The sequence below is a fragment of the Nerophis ophidion genome, linkage group LG06 (genome assembly GCF_033978795.1).
Source record: "Nerophis ophidion isolate RoL-2023_Sa linkage group LG06, RoL_Noph_v1.0, whole genome shotgun sequence".
Lineage (NCBI taxonomy): Eukaryota > Metazoa > Chordata > Actinopteri > Syngnathiformes > Syngnathidae > Nerophis > Nerophis ophidion.
This window is the reverse complement of record NC_084616.1, coordinates 30452529-30474152: the sequence shown is the minus strand read 5'-3', so window position 1 is coordinate 30474152 and position 21624 is coordinate 30452529. Positions and strand designations below refer to the sequence as shown.

Below are 21624 nucleotides of genomic sequence, written 5' to 3'. Positions count from 1 at the left end.
ATTAGCAGAATAAGCCTGTTTGAAATTAAATCAATCATGAGTAATGCAAGATTACCTTGCTGCTGGTGAGCGTCATAGACTCTGATCTCAAAGATTGGCGGCCTTTCATTGCGGAGTAGTGTGACTGTTTTAGTGACAGTGTCCAGTTTGTAGATGCTACCTTCACGGTACTCATTCCAGAAGAGGAATTGTTTGTAGTGACACAAACCAAAAGCATGGATCAGCTCCTGGCCCTCATACACCACCTGGTAAAATATCACACCTGTGAGTCCTGAGTGTCAGCATATTAAAATTGCATTCTCAAGCAAACCAACCTTTCGTTCAGTCGTGTTGAGGATAACCATCTCAATGCGGTCGTAATAGGCGTCAACCCAGTAAAGTATACCCTGAGGAATGTCCAGACTCAAACCGTTTGGCCACAGGACTGTCTTGCTAGTCAAAAACACTTGGTGATGGGAACCATCCATCCAGGCTTTCTTGATCTTTCCTCTGTTACTCTCAGTGGGATCCTCCTCCCAGTCGGTCCAGTACATCCATCTGGGAAAAAGACAGCCAGAGCACATATGATGTCAACACTGGTAATGCAGATGTTGCATAAAACAACTTTGAAACACAAGTTGAATATATTACAGTCCTACGCTACCATATATGGCAAAAGAATGGCCATTAGAACAACTCACCCATGCTGCGGGTCCACAACAATGGCACGTGGGTGGCTCATCTTGCCCTCAATTAGAGTTTTACGAGTCTGAGAAGCCTTCTCCAGTCTGGCAACACTGATAGTCTTTTTAGGCCCATCATCTGTCCAGTAGAGATTACCTCCCATCCAGTCAACCGCCAGCCCCTCTACCGTGTGAATACCTGAGATAAAGAAAAACTTTGTTTTTCTATTCCTAAATAAAGTCTTTGTAAAAGTCAGGATATGTTTTGGAAGTGAGATAAAATACAAAAGCTACATCTTGGTCATAAAGGCTTCCAGTTTAGGAATGTGTGCATACTAGTAAGTTACTTAAGGACATTCCCCAAACTGCAAGCATTGAGTTAGCTAAAAGTGTTTTGGTAGGAAGACATACAAAGATTAAGATAAATAGGTCCAGCACAGCCCCTAAATTGATTAATGCAGCAATTCAGAAAACTTGAAAGCTGATAATTTCTGCCCTCTTTATAGGAAAAGTGCATTGGAAGTTTATATTTATAACCTTGGGGGGGAAATTGATGTACCTCTATACATCACCAAGATTCAGAAATCTGACGTCGCAAAACAATGGCAAAGTGCACGGACACACAAATTGACATGAGAATACGATACAAACTACAGTATATTAACCCAGACCATTGTTTAACACAGCTGGTTCTGCAGTGAATTGATGTGCAAATAATTGCTTTAGCACCGCAACATTTTCTGAAAAGACTGTATCGTACTTAGGACATAGGTGTTAAAAACAAGGCCCTTGAGCCAGATCTGGCTCGCCACTTCGTTTTATGTGGCCTGCGAAAGCTTGGAAATAATGTGCTTCAATAAAGCACTTCATCTTTCTTACTAAATGTACATGTTCTTTTAATTATGACAGTAAAATTGCATGTACTTCATGCTATTACATGTGTTTTACTTTTTATCTGAGTATGCAACAAATAAAAATGTTTTGGTTAAAATGAAAATAAATACCTCAATATTTGCTGGTCATAATGATTAATGATTTAAAGCAAGTTATCAATCAATTTGTATGTAAAAAAAAGTTAAATGCACAGACAATTGTGTAATAATATCATGAGACGATTATACAATAATATATTAAACAATAATAGTTATATATGTTCCAAACAGCCTTCTGAGGGCATCCATTAGTGCGACGTGGCCCTAAGTGAAAACGAGTTTGGCACCCCTGCTTTAAGGGTGCAATGGCTTGTCACTGGGGTTCTACCTTCAGGTAGAACATTTTTGTACCTTTAAAAATATCTGTACCTTGATCCTTTGGGAACAATACACCCATATAGCATCTACTTTTTCCAACTAGGCTACAAATGCACCCTGCAAAAGTTACAAAGTGGGGCCCGATAATTAACCGTACAGGATACATTAGCATATATTGTACTTTCAGAGATAAGAATACACATTTTCTCTAAATGCATTCTAATAAATGATGGCTGTTGAAAAATATGTGTTGCCGGGACTGCTGATCACCAAATTACCTATTGAAATCTTAAAGTCATTAGAATTTTTTTTCTTTCACTTTTAAATACAATGTTTAAAGGGCAGACCATGTTAAACCCATTTAAGGTCTCGGCAGTCTGAAATGCACCATTCTTTTGTCCATATTTCAGATTCTTACCTTCTTTTAGGATGGTGTCCCTCTCCGTCCCATCTATCTTTTGTCGACCAATAATGTAGCTGGTGGCATCAGCAAAGTAGATGAATTCACTGGCTGCGTGAAAATCCAGAGCTCGAGGGTTCATGAGGTTCTCAATGGGGATCATGTACTCATCCGGCACCTTCGGATTCATATCCATCCCTCTAATGATTCCGGGGCGACCCTTACCATACACCAAGAACAGCTCGTGGTCGGGTTCTAGAGAAGAAAGAACATTATGAGTTGTGCAAATTGGAAGGTTTTCATCTCCTCTCGGCTGTGATACTGTACTTACTCTTGCAGGACTTGCCGTCACTTCCCAGGCTGAATCCAAATCGGCATCGGCATGTGCGAGCCTTGTGGCTATTCCCCAGTAGGCAGATGTCAGAACAACCTCCAGCCTTGCCAAACTGATCCATAGCACATGCATGGCTTCGCACTGCAAAGAGTTAGACGTGCACCATGTAACATCCTTGCAAAACCAACATACAGACATGGACTGGTGTGACGCACCTTGTGGTTGCCGTCTCTGGTGGTACACATGCAGCGCGGCGCCTCGGTCAACCCGCGTCACCACCTGGAAGTCGGTGCTGTTGAAGCGGTTAACTCGGATAACACTGGTCTTGGGGTTGAGATTGCCTTCATCTGAGTTGGTGGCGTACAAGTAGTTCTCAAACACAGTCAGCCCGTAAAGATGCTCTATCTGAAATAAAGACGTTACACAATAAAAAAACGAAAACTGAATTGTCAATTGGCAATTGACACCACTATCATTAAAGGGTTACCTTTTTACCCGTGTTAAACAATATCAAAGCATCAAATCATAAGTTTCATGCATTTTAGCCTGAGCTTGCAATCAGTTTTCGATGCCTCCGGCCAGGCTTTTGCAGTCTGGCCACGTTATTACGTGGCAGCGAGGTGGATGTACTTCTTTGGACATTATGTAAAGCTCTCACCCAGATGGGGAGGAACTCAACAACATGCAACATGTAGTGAGTGAGATGAATGTTGCTAAAAGCAGCTGTTTTTAATGCAGTTCTGAATCGATCTGAGAGTGCGCAGGAGTATCTGATTTTCTGACAGGGTGAATCTATTTAATGTTTTTTAAATTACTTTTCAGCCTTGTATGGGGTGGAGGAGATAGATGTGAGGATTTCAAGATATATATCTAAACAGTGTACATTTTTAAAAGATAAATTCTAATACTTTTGGAGAGAGTGCAACGTGGTTTCATTTGTAATATGGGAACGCCTCCGGAAACCAACATCTTGCAGACTCAAACAACGGGTTATTTATGCGACTGTGGAGCAACATTTACACTAAAACATATCCAAAACATTCCATCTTTACCACAAGGAAGGGTTTTAAATGTAGATTAAAATCATCATCATCGGTCAGTTTAACAGTCGCATGACTAATACATTATGTAACATCATTTTCATACATCCTTTCTGTCTTTCTGTGGAAATAATTTCGACAGAGAAACAAAAATACTTTAAGATTGGGATTGGCTCAATTTTCCACTTTTGACAAAATTCTGTATGGATGATATAGGAACCTTCAGAACTAATGCAAGAGTCGTGTATCTGTGGAGGCTTATGATTTAGACTGTTGGGCTTTGGCAGAGGTCTGCACTTCCGTTCTAGTTCTCTAAGATTTTGTTTCTATGCAGCTCTGTAACAGTAATGTATGAGCCCTCGTCCTCACTTCCACCCCTGCTTCTCCTACACACGCACACACACAAACGCACGCACGTACACACACACACAAATTCAAAGCGCACACACACACCACCCTCCACTGCAGTCCTGATTTCATTAAGACCATTACACCGCTACGAGTTTGAGCCAAGCTTCACTCGGGCCAGACTAATATGTTTAGAGAGGCATTAGCCAGGAAAATCACACACTCTTCTTAAGTTGTATCAATCAAAGCAATAAAAAGGACTTATCCCCTGGGGGTAGCCTCTCTCCATAGAGCAGAACTGCAATGTCTCAAAAGACATCCAAAGCCAATACCTAAAGTAGGAAAACTGTCTTTTTGTTACTAAGGAATAGTTGCAGAAGTGGATATGGGGCAAGCCATTGGTGCTTGTTGAGTTGTTCTTGCAAACTCTCACCAGAAGACCTTGAATGATGGTGTGTCTGTTTTTGCCCTCATAGTCCACCACTTCAATGTAGTCCAGGTAGGCGTCAGCCCAGTACACTAGCCGGTTGACTAGGTCCAGTGTGATACCGTGTGGAAAGACAATCTTAGTGTCAACCAGCTTTGTTCGGTTCTGACCGTCCATGTCACAGCGCTCTACCCTCGGAGTGGACCCATAGTCGGTGAAGAAGACTTTTCTGCAACAGAAAGCGGAAATATAATTTCTCTGTCAGCAGGAATTAAAGGAAGAGATGTCAAAAGCGAGACAAATAAGTAATATTCAAGTCATTAGCTGTCATTAAAAAAACAGGAAGTGACACTATGGAAAAAGGGAACTTAATGGGTAGGAACTTGAAACAACCATCAAGCTTTTTTCTCCCAAAAAATACAGAGTCAGCATGTTGTTCAACCTACGACAGCATTTTTTCTCATGACCTGCTAAATGAGGTAAGTGGAGGTTAGACGTTGCGTTGGGGCATGAAGAAGGATGCACAAACCCCATAGCCGGGTCCAAGGCAATGCCTTTAGGGTTGTACAGTTCTTGGTCTAGCAGACTAACACATGTCTGGCCGTTCTTGTTGCAAACAAACACCCAGTCGTCCACATCATCCACAAAGTAGAAGTTTCCCGTCAGCCAGTCGATAGCCATTTGTTCCACATCTGAAAGGTGTGAAAGTGGGTAGAGAACATAAACACACACACAAGCTTTCAGAACTAGAATAAATTCACTTTAAATCCAACATTAAAACACAACATTTCACTTTGTGACTGCTAGCCCGCTTTAGGTTCATATAAATATGGTAAGTAAAAAGATGTTCTGTCCTGTTTGAGCACCAGTAATGTTTAAGAAACATAAACAGTTAATATCTTCATTAAGAGAAATTGCGCATTTTAATTTACCACAAAATTATAAAATGAAAAACCATATTAGTTCTGGGGCTTTACCTCAAATCAATCTCCCATAATGTTGCTTGAGTCAACATTTGCCCTCAGCAATTTAAGTGATAATCACTTATCATTAATCAAAGATCATGACAAGCAAAACATTTCAGACTTCTACACTTCATCATCTAGTTCAGTGGTCCCCAACCTTTTTGTATCCGCGGACCGGTCAACGCTTAATAATTTGAGGGGTCCTTTTTTTTTTTTCTTTGTCATGAAAAAGGGACGTTTTTGTAATGAAAAAGGGAGGGTTTTGTGGTTGGTGCACTAATTGTAAGTGTATATTGTGTTTTTTATGTTGATTTAATAAAAAATAAAAAAAAATAAAAAAAAAATATTTTTTTATTTTATTTATTTATTTTTTTTAAATAAAAATTAATAAAAAATTCTCCTGCGGCCCGGTACCAATCGGTGGTTGGGGACCACTGATCTAGTTGACACATACATGTAGGAATGTCGGACGATGATTTAATGTTATATTTTTAATAATGCCTATTTGCACAACAGGAACACAATTTATTCTATTTTTCCATTTATTCTATTCTATTCATATTAACTTATGCTATTTTTAACAAAATCCTTTTATATCTTTTTCAAGATACATTATGTATTATGTACATACTATTGTTCTTGTACTAAATCTGGGACCTCAGGTATTCATGTGTGCTAGTAGGACAATAAAGTTCTTTAAATACTTGCATATTCTACTCTAAAAGGGGGAAAAAAAAACTAGACAAACTGAAATAAAATACCCATAAACCGCACGGTAGCCCAGTAGTAATAATGTCGACCTCACAGAAAAGGATCAAGGGTTCAAGTAACTCTGGCGTCCTCCCACACCCTAAAATATTTGGCTGATTACATATTCTAAATTATCCATAGATGTGAATGAGATTGGATGATTTTCCTATATGTGGCCTGTGAATGAATGGTGACCAGTTCAAGATGTACCCAGCCCCCGGCTCTTATTCTTGGGACAGACTCCAGCTCCCCGGTGATTCTAAAGAGGACAAGAAGTATAGAAATATAATGAACAAAGATAGCACATATACTATTATTTTTGCACTAGATTATGGATAATGTTTGTATTGTATGTGCAATTGGAGTGACTTAATCACTTATTGCTGGCAGTGTGAGTATAATGAAGCGAATAAAATTACCTTGTAAAATATGTGCTAAACTGCCTGAATAAGGAATGTTTTTGAATTACTTTGGGGTTACACTATAAAATACATGCCTCACAGATTATAAGTGAAAATAAAGAACTCGGAGTTAAATCAACTGAAGCAACAGTATGTAGGATAATTATTCCCTCATGCTTTTGTTTGATTGTGCATTTGACACATTGCCAAATCACCAGCAAGTGACCTTACATAACTGCTTTCACAAAAGCGATAACACATCTTATAAAGCTGACCGAATCATGCAAAAATGAGGCACCTTGCATAGAAAACCTTCATCTCAGCTTAAAAAAATGGGCATGCAGAAACCAAGTCTCACTTTCTGTCAATGCAAAAAAAAACAGAAGGTAGTGGGAGAAATTCTACCTTGTGTTGTAACAGCTGCTATCACTTCCTTTTAAGGCGCTGCATATCACAAAAAGCCGCTTCCAAGTAACACATTTAGCATCCTTTCTTTGACAAGAATACCACAGTATCAACAGGGATGCTACAATCAGCCTATGGAAGCTTTAGCATCCAGATTAAACCCAAATAATAATGGTCAGGTTGCATATGCATGTTTTAAAACAAAGCCCACCCACCCACACACACACACACACACACACACACACACACACACACACACACACACACACACACACGCACATCTGGGCCTAATGTCCAACTATACTGCCCCACATTCGATCACGCACAGCTTCAAATGACTTCAGTAGGCTTCTGTTACTATAACGGCAAAAAAGCAGAGAATGCTGGCATAAAGGCATGCAGTCTGCAAAAAAGACATGCTGAGGATGAAATAAATGTACAAACACAACATTGAAAATATTGGCACTTCTTCGAGACAAAAATAATCCAGGGTCCGTCTGCAAAGGGAGAAGCAATCTGCTCTCTAAAAGGAAGGTAAGTGAAAACACACAAGCTGATAAAAGTCATAATATTACAAAATACCAAATGGAGGAACAACAAGATGGTCCAAGATGTTTTGAAATATAAAAAACAACAATTTTGACAGGAGAGAAAGTTTGTCGTGGACTTAAGAGGGATAATGATACTCCCATTGAAATCCATTTCAAGCTAATAGGCTTCTACACAAGGTATTGATTAGCCTCTTACACAGAAGAGAAGAGAAGGTTGTTGTGTAACCCTTAAACTAGTTAATTGCATAACTGACTCCAGAAAGACACTTACTTTTTGACATTTTTATTTACTCAGGTTCTGGTAAGTGGAGGGTATGTTGGGAATCTTCGCCCTCTCGCCACATCCAGCACTGTTCACATCATACCATTAACGCCTGCTAAAGCGCCAAACTCTGAGGAGGGAACTTTCAACCAACTGAGGAGGTCATGTCTCATGTGAGACCAACCGACCACATTCTCGGTTTTATTTCATTTATTTAAGCTTTAGAATTGCATTAGTCTTTCAACTGTAGTCCATCTTTTTGCCGTTTGGACAAAACATTTGTCAACTTTGTGAGTAGTTCAAAGTTTTGTGCAAAAAGGTTAGTTCAAACACTGCGGAACAGTTTTTTTCTACGGAAATATAGGTAATGGCCATCATTGATATTGTTTGAATCACTTACATAATACAATGATATGGGGACACTATTCAAGCAGCGTATCATTCATTCATCCAATTCATCCAATGGATAACAATCTCCATTGATCCATCCATTTTCTACCGCTTGTCTCTCTCGAAGTCGCAGGGTGTTGGAGCCTATCCCAGCTGGACTTAGGCAAAAGGCGGGGTACACCCTGGACAAGTCATCACCTCACCGCAGGGCCGACACAGATAGACAGACAACCATTCAGAATCACTTTTACACACTAGGGACAATCGGTTTTTATAACAATTTTTTTAGAGTAAAACCAAAATAATTAGAAGGTAAACAATCAAGAAGAAGAAGACAGAAGGACTGTACTACAATATAAATTAAACACTAAAGACGCTGAGATCATTATCCATGCGTTTGTTACGTCTCGCCTCGATTACTGTACATATTATTTTCGGGTCTCCCCATGTCTAGCATTAAAAGATTACAGTTGGTACAAAATGCGGCTGCTAGACTTTTGACAAGAACAAGAAAGTTTGATCACATTACGCCTGTACTGGCTCACCTGCACTGGCTTCCTGTGCACTTAAGATGTGACTTAAAGGTTTTACTACTTACGTATAAAATACTACACGGTCTAGATCCAGGCTATCTTGCCGATTGTATTGTACCATATGTCCCGGCAAGAAATCTGCGTTCAAAGGACTCCGGCTTATTAGTGATTCCCAAAGCCGAAAAAAAGTCTGCGGGCTATAGAGTGTTTTCATTTCGGGCTCCAGTACTCTGGAATGCCCTCCCGGTAAAACTTCGAGATGTCCCCTCAGAAGAAGCATTTAAGTCTCACCTTAAAACTCATTTGCATACTCTAGCTTTTAAATAGATTCCCTTTTTAGACCAGTTGATCTGCCGTTTCTTTTCTTTTTCTCCTATGTCCCACTCTCCCTTGTGGAGCGGGTCCGGTCCGATCCGGTGGCCATGTACTGCTCGCCCGTGTATCGGGTGGGGACATCTCTGCGCTGCTGATCCGCCTCCGCTTGGGATGGTTTCCTGCTGGCTCCGCTGTGAACGGGACTCTCGCTGCTGTGTTGGATCCGCTTTGGACTGGACTCTTGCGGCTGTGTTGGGTCCATTATGGATTGAACTTTCACAGTATCATGTAAGACCCGCTCGACATCCATTGCTTTCGTCCTCTCCAAGGTTCTCATAGTCATCATTGTCACCGACGTCCCACTGGGTGTGAGTTTTCCTTGCCCTTATGTGGGCCTACCGAGGATGTCGTAGTGGTTTGTGTTGTGGTTTGTGCAGCCCTTTGAGACACTAGTGATTTAGGGCTATATAAGTAAACATTGACTGATTGATTGACTTCAGACACTTAAGACCTTTAGTAAGTGTAGTTAAAATATGAATGGATTAAGCAAATAAATCAAACAATGTACTAAAATGATCCACTTCAAGATACTCTTCAAACTTAAAGTGTTTACAAAGTACAAAGATGAAGAACCATGATAAACATTCTGAATGTATAATATCTATCCATTCATTTTCTAGATAATCTTATTTATCTCACCATATGAAATACAACTTACTTCAGTAATAATTATTTATTCATTTATTTATTTTTAATGTTATTACTTATGGAGTATATTGTGAATAAAGTCAGAACAGGAAGTGAACCAAAAGGTTAGCAACTGCTATGTAAAGGAAAGGGGGTAGGATTAAATAAGCTCTGCTTCTTCCTACTCCTTTTCGAACATGTTGAATAGAGAAACTGGAAATTGTGATGCATCATGTTGTATGCATACATGTTCCAAATAAACTCAAACTCAAAGTTATCGAGGATCTCTCTTTTTTTTCCCATCTTAACCAGGCAAAACATTGAATATGTGAAATATGCATTACAGTACCACAAAGTTGGGTAACATGTTTAAAACTTTTGTTTAGAACTTTTGAGTTTTTTTCTCCACAAGATGGCCAATGAATGATGATGCCTTTTTTTTGACACAACTGATTGGTTAGTGGGTGGTATTTTATCAGCTCAGACCTAATAAAGTACTATCTATCTCCTACTGGTCTGGGGGTGGTATTGTTATTAGCCATAATATTGTATCCTATAACCTATCCTGATGCCAAGCAGCTCCAGGCATAAATATCCTGTTAAAGTTATCCATGCGGTTTCGTATTCAATGTTTGGCCTCGTTAAAACGTACAACAAAGAAAAAAACTTTAACTCAGATTGTAGTACAGTCCTGGGTCTTTTTTACGTTTGTTTACCTGCAAGCCCAAATCCACGAAAATCTACTTTCGGGTAAACCTGGCACATCAAATGGAATTTCAAATATTAGATCCAGCACCCCCCGCAACCCCGAAAGGGACAAGGGGTAGAAAATGGATGGATGGATCGGTTTAAAATATTTTAGAAATATTAGATAACAATTAACTTTTTATCCATCTACTTCATATTTTATTTATTTATTAGAGATACCATTAGAAAAAAAAAACATTTGTTTTACCTGCTTTTTGCTCAAGTGCAGCTGTGATAGTCTTCAGCCACCCTCCCTGACACCCTGACCCCAAGCGGACAAGCGATACAAAAAAAGAATGGCTGGACTTAAAATTTATTTTTTAAAACAGGTGGTTATCCATTTTTTTGTTGTTTTTGGTATTTGAATGGGAAAAAAACAAACATTTGATTTAATATTCAGGGCAAAAGGATGTTTGGACTTAAGCGATGGTCCCTTCCTTGGTTAGAATGGAGAGAATGTGATAGGTAGCCATTGCTCCTCTTACTGCATGCCTCCAGAACTACAGACAGAGCAGTCTACATCTGGAACCTTCAGTCTAGTCATCTGTGATGCTGTCCAAGGCTCAAAGCACTAAATAATTTTATGTGTGTGTGAAAGCTGCCAGCCTCCAAAGCTCCATGTTAATCATATCCTTTCTAAAACCAGTCTCTCGGGTCTGCACACTATACTTTTAGGAGCGTTCACACACTATTCTTGTTATCAGGATGTTAGACAAGATTATTGACCACTAACACTGGTATGTCCGTACAGTAAACATAAGCTCGTAGGCCAAGACAAATGTTCATCGAGTTCAATTGCTTTGGTCTGCTGCAAGAAATAAATTGATGCTGTGTTGCATCCACCCATTCATATATAAGAATACTTCACAGGTTTAACTCAGTGATGCATTATCTTTGTCATGACTAATTATTTGGTGAACATCCAAGTGTAATGACAGCGCTGACCAACCCTAACTAGCTGAACCAATAAGTAGATTGCACAACAATTCAATTTGATTCAGCTTAAAGGCTGCAGGCTCTTATTCAAAATCTGGCAACCATAGAGTACACAGGTATGGCATGGCTTATTCAGTCCCTCTAGGAATTTGCGCCAATTCACGCAAAATCAGCCAATCCCTGCACTTTATTACGTTCTTGCGCACAGATCCAACTACCGCAACTTAACCACAAATTTGACTGTCTGTTGCTCTGTCCCTGTATGCATCAGCATTTTGCTGCAGATTCACTTCTTTGTTAACAACTCGGCGATTAAGACATTGCTGCAAAGTCACTGTTTTAATGTACCCTTCATTTAGTATGTTGTGATAGTAATAAAGATGTGGAGTTTGTGAATGGAATCCTATTGTTGCTCAATCCATCACACACCACAACATCACATCTGGAGATACTTAATATCTGTAAAACAGTTTCCAGACATTTTTGATGGAAATGTAATACATTATTTTTGCATTTTGTGCAACATTGTTGTAGAACACAAGTAAAGTCATCAGTTGGCTGGCACATTTCAACCACAAAAACCTGGACAATTAGGATACACATGACAAGTGATGACAACTGAAGCGGTCTCATCCAAATCTCTTGCAAGTAGCAAAATAAACAAGCTGAGTAACTTTTAAATGAAAGTAAAACTAGGCATTCTTGTTTTGTAAACGATGTGTACATGTCTGTGCATGGGAGATAGTGTACAATTATTGTGCAGTGTTAAAATGTTTTAACCCAGTTTGTCATATTAACTGCCTTTAAAGTAAAACATTGATAACAGATGGATAAAACCGTACGCCGATGCAAAATTATTTTTCAAAACAATGGTCCTGAAACATTGCAACTTTTGGTGCAATGTTTGAAAAAGTAATTAATTTGAATTGTTGAAAATAATGAGCTGTAGCAGGGGTGTCCAAACTTTTCTACCAAGGGCAGCGTACTGAAAAGTCAATGTATGATATTATTTTTGTTCCAGAAAAAAAGCTTAAAAACAGAAATTACACAAACAAATAAATAAATATATATATATATATATGAAGACAAAACTTTGTGTCAGCTTTGTGTCATTTCATTGGTGACATTATAAGCTCTATGAAATACAGATATTAGAGTCTTGAGTATTGGTTGATACCGATATAAATCCGATACGTTATCAGCACACATTCTTTTACTATATGGAATGTTGGAAAAGGTTTGATAATGTGAAATTAGTCAAACAGAGAAAAATGATAAGTATGAAAACAACTAACCTATTTATTATTGACCGTCTGGAATGCACTTATATTGCCTTTAAGTTGAAGTGGAGTGGTAATTATATTTTGGGCGACACCCGGTGGCCACAATATTTATTAAGCTCAGGTCGCAGTAAGTTGAGTGATGGGGACTTATTTTTTACTGAATATTTTCTAACACGCTTCTGATATCCATTATTATTATTGGATCGAGACACACCCAGGTATTGGTATCAAAATTTCAGTTTTTTCTCAATACATAATGGTTCAGATCTACAAAGCTCCAAATAGCAAGTGCCAAATAGCATGTGCAAACTATAAAATAATGTGTACTATTAGTGGCCGTGTTGCATATGATCTACTTGGGTGCAAAAGTGGCGTGGACTGCCCTATTTAAATGAGGTTTTTGCTTGTATTATAGACATTATGTGCCCATAAAAACATTTGTTTCCGTCATCCAGCAGCAACGGAATTGAAAAAATACTGTACCGGTTTGTACGCAATTTTCAGTCGTACTTGATAAAGAAGCAAAATAGCACCCGCAGAAGAGTTTTAGTCTTGATAAATCACAGTGGTCAATTATTATATTTGCATAGCTTCATCCCACTATTGGGGGCGTTCTGATAATCAGCAAATATTCAGCAAACTTATGAAAACAGACACGCTAAATGGATTCATCTCCTTATTTTGTATACTTAAGAAACGTAATCCTCTGCGCACAAGCTTAGTAAATCTGAGTCGCATGCACTATAAACTTTGTACCTGTTTCGGTACACAAAAAGCTTTAGTAGATCAGGCCCTAAGTCTTTTAGATCTTTTTTCTTATATTTTTATTTATTCATGCAGCGGCCCGCAAATGCCCCCAGGACCACACTTTCGACACCCTCAATCTACAGGGAAGAATATTTACAAAGTAAATAAACAATATTACAAACTGTTTTGTGAAAAATTTAGAGAAAATTAAGTGTCAAGTGTTTCAGAGGCACCTAATCCAAGCCATTACTTTTAGATGTCCACTACTTAAAGGGAAACTGCACTCTTTACTAATGTTGCCTTTTTTTTTACAAACATTTTGAGGGACAAGAACATGTCTTTTTTTCAGGATTTTAAAGATACTAAAAACGCTTGGAAGATGCAGCTAATGGGAGTCACCGTTATAGCCTTCAATGCCCTCTAAAACAACTTTCAAACTGTACATCAACGTTTTGTATACACAGTGCAAGTCTATATATAATGTAGTAACAGACATGTTCATAACAATATGTAATATGTACAATAATTACCTTAATTTGGTCATTTTAAGCAATACCGGGACTTCTTTCCCCAGCGCATTTATTTCCGTTTTCATAGCAGCGCAATTCCGACCTCTGGCAACAAAAGTAGTTTTCCTAATAACGGCAGGCACGTTAACAAACAACAAAGATGACTATTTTTTGACAAATGTGGATTCAGAATCCTATCTTTTTGAAGTTGAATATACAGAGGATGAATTATTGCTTCTAGAAACCAGCACGAAGAAGGGGTGAGACGTAGGAGCAGATGAAAGCCGAGAAAGAAAGTGATTTGGAGCTGCAAAGTATAAAACTTGAAGCCAAGCTATTTTGAAGAATGGAGTGCTTGCCCAAATAAAGTAAGAAAAATGTCCCTGGCCAGCGAGACATAACGCACCACTGTCCATTGAGAGAATCAAACATTATTTATCATGATACAAGCAATACGTTGTGCAAGTTATTACAACTACAGTACATATGCTGTCTGGCTTGCTGTGTACAAACAAAACATGAAATGTGTGCTAATACTTTACAGATACTGTAATATGACCGTTATGTTTTTTAGTACAGATTGGTGTACAATCGCCTTGTGCTGTGCATTACAAACCCAAACACGTTTCGGGCTGGCGGAGTAGTTAGCTTATCTATAAATACCCCTATCCCAAACACCTCCTTTAAGGTTTTATACACATGCTGTAAGTATATAGGTAATGTAGTAACGGAGTCATTCATATTAACATTTAATATTTACATATTTTAAACATTTTAAGCATACGCGCCAAATTAATTTAAAAAACACATCACAACGTTTGCTTTTTTTCCCCCACTACATCACTGATGACCACCCACTGCAGACTTCATGAGAGCCAACAAACATGGTAAAACATCACTTACTGGACAAGGTTTGCTGTCATTAAGATGCGGACAGATAAAATGTTGTTATTGTCCCGTTTAGATGAACAATGATTCAGAATCCTCGCGAAGAAAATGGGGGTGAAACCAACTGTCTTTTTGTGTCGTTCTCGCCATTTCCTGGTCTAAATTTGCTGTCAAAGTTTACCAATATGTCGAATTACATCCTCAACCTTCTACTATCCAGTTATGATCTCCAATAAACTTCCTTCCATGAGCAGGGAAGGGAGGAAACAGCTGATTACTCAATGATGTAAACATAGGCACACACTTTAGTGATCACGGCGTCGCTATAAATAATTAGTCTTCATTGGCACTTACAATAACAATATCAATCAGCACTTACAACCATATCACTAATACTTGGTTAATATACAAGTCACAAAGTGTAAATAAAGTATTGTTGGCACGTTTTGGATGTTTTTTATTGTTTTTTATGGGTGGACTGGAGGACCTCCCATTGACTCTGTTGTAAGCAGATTTATTTACGTTTTTTAAAAGTTACAATGCATTAAAAAAATACATCTGACGTTATGTATTTCATAATGATTGTGAACAATAGGCAAAATTACTAAAAAAGTGCAGTTCCCCTTATAGTTGAAGTGTCGATCAATCATGTGCAGCATAGGCCTAATGGGGTTGTGCAGTGAAATTAGCTCACTCCAAGAAGTCATATTCAACGCCTGGTGTGTCAACTAATGTCTGTAATACCCAAAAATCACTATGTAGTCATTATGTTTACAGTTGCAGATGAAGCTAAATGAGAAAAATTAAAAGGTAATTTTTTACAAAGTCCTGCACCGACGAGTCAAAGGTATTTGGGTCAGTGCTTGTATTTGTCTGTTTATGACCTGACTTTACAGGACCTGACGTAGCTGAAGAAATATTAGGGATGTAAGGTCCATGTTCCCCAATGGCAGCATGTCTGATTTCATCATTTCCAGCCATGGCTTAAGTCTTCTCCTGTTAGGTTCCCTTTAGCTTCCCCCCCTAACACACATACAAACACTATCTATGCAACTGTATCATCCTTACAAGTAAAATGTTACACCTAAGAATGTTGGTCGTTGGATCCTCAGCAGCACAGACCCAACTGTGACAGACGTGTCTTAAGCTCCATTTAAGGTGGATATGACTCAAAGCACCACCTATCACATTGAAGGGTTCAAGTCCCATATGTCAGGGTTGACACACCCAGCGACTTAGCCTGTTTTCCCTCCAACTGCTTTGCCATTTCTCAGGCTCATTCACAAAGGAATTCATTTTAGTTTTCACAAATGTAGACTTACCCATCTTAAAAGGTTAACCGCTTTTTGAGCCAATATTGAAATAAAACATGTCTGGCTTACATTCAGAAATAAATTGGCACAATCAGAGTCACACCTAGGAAGGGTTCACATGCTGAGTGTGTTGCTTAATAGATGGCAGTTTGTGAGTCTGGGAAAATGCAGGAAAAAAGTCCACAAACAAGACATTAGTCCTTGTTTTACAGCATTGTCTCTATGCTGTCGTTCATACTGGAAGCACATAATTTTGAGTGATATCATTAAATCAATACAGCAAATGATGGGAAATTGTGTGCATTGCACTAAAAGGCATCTTAAAAACTAACAATACAAGTCATTTTTCATTCCAAGCTTTGAAAAAGAAATGTTGCAGGTACATAAATCAAGATATAGAAGGATACAACAAAGGCCTGTGTTGCATATTCCAGACATGCTGGCAGCAATATCATAGAATTATAAGTCCGCTACAAACCAATTGCCTCCATGATTTAGTGATGTGTCAGTGCGCCCCTGTTCTTCAAAGGTACTGTACGATGTCAGAAAAATACACCAGAACTCAGATATTGTTTGGCACTGTTGTGCTGCTCATCTAAATCCTCCAGCAATGTACTCACATTTTACAATTTCAGCTGATTACTAGCTGGGGTTCTCTAACGCCCGCTGCTCTTATTATTTACTAGTGTGCACTCTAAAATTGTTATGTTACGTTTTTTGTATGGCCATGACCATTTAAGGGTCCAATATTTTGTGTAATCCGTCAGAGAAAATGGACAGACGTCATGTTGTTGTAATGTCCTCAACTTTATCAGCTCTGATCTGTCTGTTCATGTTTTATCAGTAAAAACACAAAAGTGGAAATACTTCACTTTGCTATAAAAAAATAAATAAATGAATGCTGGCTCTTGTGTTGCAATTCTGAAGTGGCAATTCCACAGGATCTTAGTACAAAAGAGGTTATAGATGCTGACTTTCTGGCTTACTTCTGCAACAAATATGGTGGCCATGAAGGTTAAAAAAGCTAACATTTTAGCAAAGCCTTTTATCGAAAAGCTAAACTTGTCGCAGATTTGAGTTTTGAGCAAAAGTCAACATGTAAATTAAATTGCCAGACCCCACTATGTTGGGTTTTGGCTCCACCGCTCCCGACGCAGTGGTTAAATTAAATGATTTTTAAGTTTTTTTTAAAAATACAAAACTTTGAGTGGTACCGTAAATTAGGTGTTGTGAGATAAGAACTGTCTCTCAGCTGATTATTATGCTTTAACTTACAGGCATCCCTGCCTTAAGTTGGCGTAGCAAATGTCACAGTGAACCCCGTAAGATCCGCCCAAAACAACTGGTCTTATTCGTTAGCATTAGCTTATAGCTCCAGATTGACATAACTTTGTTTTCCAAGCATGGGAAGGAATAAAGTGAGTGTGAGGGCCGGTACTGAGAATAAGAAGTGGATTATAGTAATTAAAGAAAGAAATCATTAAAAACATAGTGGCCAATGTGGTGAAGCCATTGGAGCATATCACTGCTAGTCTGCAACATACTGACATCCGTCTGTGAAAGTATTGAGAAGCTGCTGATGATGTGTTTGACAGAGAAGCAGGTGGAAGGAGATATCATAGAATCCGACTTTCCAAGGTAAATGTTGTACACTATTATTATATTATGTTGTAAAATATTGTAGTTAATAGTAGTACATTCTATTGAGTTATTTTTATACAATATTTATTATCTAAAAGTTGGATTTTATTTTTTAAAGGTATGTTACATGTTAAAATGATGCTGTTTTGGAGTAGGGGCAGGCACCAATGGATTTCAATTATTTTTAAGGGAGATGTTGATTTGAGGTACAAGTTTTTGAGTTAAGAGCTCAGTCGCAGAACTAATTAAGCTTATAAATTGAAGTACAATGGCCTCCACTATTTTGTGAACATTAAATAGATTTTCTTAGGAATATTGAATTAGTGTATTGCGGAGAAGTACATTTATTTTAATTGTAAACTACTGCTGTCAAGCTTTCAACTGATTTGTATTCGTCCTATAACAGTTTTGATACAAACCCGTGTCGTCAAGTTATCATTTTTAATCAGATTGTTATTTTTTATTGAATTGATCACACTTTTGAATCATGATTATTTACAGTAACTTACTTACTTGTAAAATTTAAATACATTTTTAAAAATACCTCAATATTTTTAAATAAATGCAATTTTATATTCAGAACGTCACACACAAACTTTTTTTTTAAACGTTTTACTAAATATACATAATTGATAACACTTAAATATTAAGTCTCATCTGTTTGTACAGTATTTTGAAGCGAAACATATCACATAGCACACAAGTCAGAGTCTCTTTACTCAAATTTGCACTGATGTATGCAGTGACCTGGTCCCTGACCGTATAACAACCCACACCCCCTTTCAGGTAACCAGCTCCAGTTAAAGCAGGAGCATGTGGGGTCAAAATATAACGGGTTATTCATTTGCATTGACAGATGATTAATGTGATATTGCGTTGAATTTTTAAATGTGACGGCCCCAATAAAAACATTTCATTCTATTCTAAAATGAAAGATATTAAAAGAACATTAAGGTTTATTTCCTTGACTTATTCCTCTATTATGGTGTTGGCCTGGTAGTATCAATAATGTCACAGTAGCATAAGATTTCTCTTGTTGAGGTAAATAAAACAATACTCACGGTGCAGAGTGATAGAAATGTTGATAGTGCGAATGTCGGTGACTGCCTTGAGGTCAGGAATACTGGCACATTTCAGCTGCGTGGTTGCGGGTGTTTCACCCACATTGATCCAGCAGACGGTCTCCTCAGCATAGATGAAGTCCATTGCTATGGTCTGCTTGGTGCTAATGGAAGGCAGTCTGGACGTGGAGCTGGTCAGGGAGGTACAACGGATGTCGTGGAGGTTTGCAATCAGCAACATGGGAAGACGATCTACTGGCTCTGTCGATGGTAAGAAGAAGGGACAATACAGCAAATGTTGGACATAGAGAAAGGAATTGCTGTTTTTGGGCTCTTACCATTTTTGGCTTTGCAGGAACGATTGTCTGGCTGCAGCAGATAGCCCTCCACACAGCTGCAGGTGTAGGAGCCCTCAGCGTTCTTACATGTCTGACTACATGTCCCATACACATTACACTCATTGAAATCTACCAGGAGAGAGATATGACGGTACATTCATGAAAAACACAGTGCTTACATGTGTTTGGCATGAATCCAAACTGTCTGCTTACCTTTGCATGTTTTTCTGTCTGCAGCCACTTCGAAGCCATTGCCACAGTAGCACTTGGGTCCTTCGTGAGTCACAGCACATTGAAACTGGCACCCATGTGACGCGCAGGCCGGTGCGCTCTCTACAACATAACACATAAAGGACATTAAACAATGTAATATTTAACATTAAGGGCAGAATATCCTAAATGCCTTTTAGGTAATTGCTTTATTTATTTAGAAAGTTATTAATCCCAGCCACATCATCATATCCTGTCAAATCTCCTCTGGGGGATTATATTGAAATGTCGATGTGAGATGTGTATGCTAATTCAAGGATTAAGGTGAATTGAATGTGCATGTTAACTCGAGGACGCACAATGAAAGAGGCTTGTTTTCTATGGGGGAAGCTTGAGTAACGTAAGGGTGTCCACGATACTTTGAGGCGATTGATGCTCATTATAAATTAAAATTTAAAAAAACAAATGAAAATGAAAATCACAACAAATGAAAATCCACCCTAAATGTTTAGAAAAACAGCACAGAAAGCCAGAGATTAACTGGTGGAGGAAATTGGAGAATGTGAAGTTGGTGAAGGATGGACAATATTCATGGGGTTGGGGGGGCTGGAGCCTATCTCGGGTACAATCGGGTGGAAGGCAGGGTAGACCCTGGACAAGTTGTCACCTCATTGCATGGCCCCAAACACAATCCAGATACTAAAATATATGGACCTGAGATTTCACATAAATTTATGCTGGAGTGAAAGTGCAAAATTTAAATGTTTCAGAAAGTCAGTTCATACAAATATGTTGTCTTTCAGCATGACGGACAGAGAAGCAAAAAATAACACTACCACGCATGTTAATATTAGCAGCAGGAATAGTTGAAATAAATAAATAAATAAATAAATAAATGGGTTGTACTTATATAGCGCTTTTCTACCTTCAAAGTACTCAAAGCGCTTTGACACTTCTTCCACATTTACCCATTCACACACACATTCACACACTGATGGAGGGAGCTGCCATGCAAGGCGCTAATCAGCACCCATCAGGAGCAAGGGTGAAGTGTCTTGCTCAGGACACAACGGACGTGACGAGGTTGGTACTAGGTGGGGATTGAACCAGGGACCCTCGGGTTGCGCACGGCCACTATCCCACTGCGCCACGCCGTCCACGATGGTCATCATAATCACAATGTTGGAACTTAAAGGTGTGTAAAATGCTGTTTTTGTTTCTGCATCACCAAATGAAAAGACCGACAAATTAAATGTTTGTCTTTGGATGATTCACACCTTGCAACACATCAAACTTTGGCAATAATTAATTTACCCACATGCCCAAACAAACAAGCCAGCAAATCTATACATGCATAATTAGCATAATTAAATGCACTCCCATGTGAAAGCGGATACAGCTCCTAATAGCCATACTAGTACAGTTGAGAAGGATTAGGCCAAGTAAGGCTCTTTCGTTATGTAAAGCCAGTAGCACACTGAGCCACAATGGCCCTTTTGTTGCGACCCCACTGAAAAGAAGAGTCCCCCGGCAAAATGTGTGGCCCATATCGAATCCATTCACCGGGTCTCACACTGTGAAAGACCGCTGGCAAGTAGAGGGCTAAAGCACCTCAAAAGAGGCTGCCATTTGTGTTCCATTTTGCACCTGTGTATGTCACAGTATGAACACTGCTGGATTCCATCAGAGGTGACAGTATTATTTGAAATTACATTGTTGAAACCAAACAAAACAAAAACAAGGGAAATAATAATTAGATCTGTATTGCTCTGAATCAGATTGTAAACTTAACTGAAGAGAAGTGTTTCCCCTTTTAATCAAAAGGTATAATTTTTGCTAGACTTTTTCTTATATTAAGCCACTCAAAAGAGATGAGCACTGGCATCCAGTTTTAACAGCATAGCAATTTTAAAAGGCCAATCAATATGTAACATTTATTAAAGGGGACCCATGATGATTTTAATCTACATTTAACACTTCCTTTCACCTACTCAAAAAGTTTCATATTTTATCTTCTGAGAATGTTCACTGTTAAATATATACCTTGAAGACAGACATCACCGCTATATATTTTTAAAGCAACAGTTGAAAATAAATTTCATAAACAATTTATAGATTACCCGGTCACAACGTTAGGGACAACTGCCCACTGGGATCAATACATGCCTAACATCAGTGACAGTGTGCGGATGCCACAATTAGATAAAAATAATACTTTATTCTACAATTTT

The 21624-nt window shown here is 38.5% G+C and overlaps 1 protein-coding gene across 4 annotated transcripts in view; it reads right to left on the bottom strand.

Moving 5' to 3' along the window:
• The window catches only part of lrp1ab (low density lipoprotein receptor-related protein 1Ab), a 205467-nt gene that overhangs the window by 88314 nt on the left and 95529 nt on the right, over positions 1–21624 (bottom strand). For all 4 annotated transcript variants that reach the window (XM_061903335.1, XM_061903337.1, XM_061903336.1 and 1 more), the window contains exons 4-14: positions 19397–19516; positions 19184–19312; positions 18846–19106; positions 4991–5153; positions 4468–4690; positions 2862–3051; positions 2644–2787; positions 2331–2567; positions 681–861; positions 315–537; positions 56–245 (exon numbers count right to left, since the gene is read on the bottom strand). In XM_061903335.1, the coding sequence (XP_061759319.1) occupies positions 56–245; positions 315–537; positions 681–861; positions 2331–2567; positions 2644–2787; positions 2862–3051; positions 4468–4690; positions 4991–5153; positions 18846–19106; positions 19184–19312; positions 19397–19516 (2061 nt within the window). The remainder of the gene's footprint in view (positions 1–55; positions 246–314; positions 538–680; positions 862–2330; positions 2568–2643; positions 2788–2861; positions 3052–4467; positions 4691–4990; positions 5154–18845; positions 19107–19183; positions 19313–19396; positions 19517–21624) is intronic.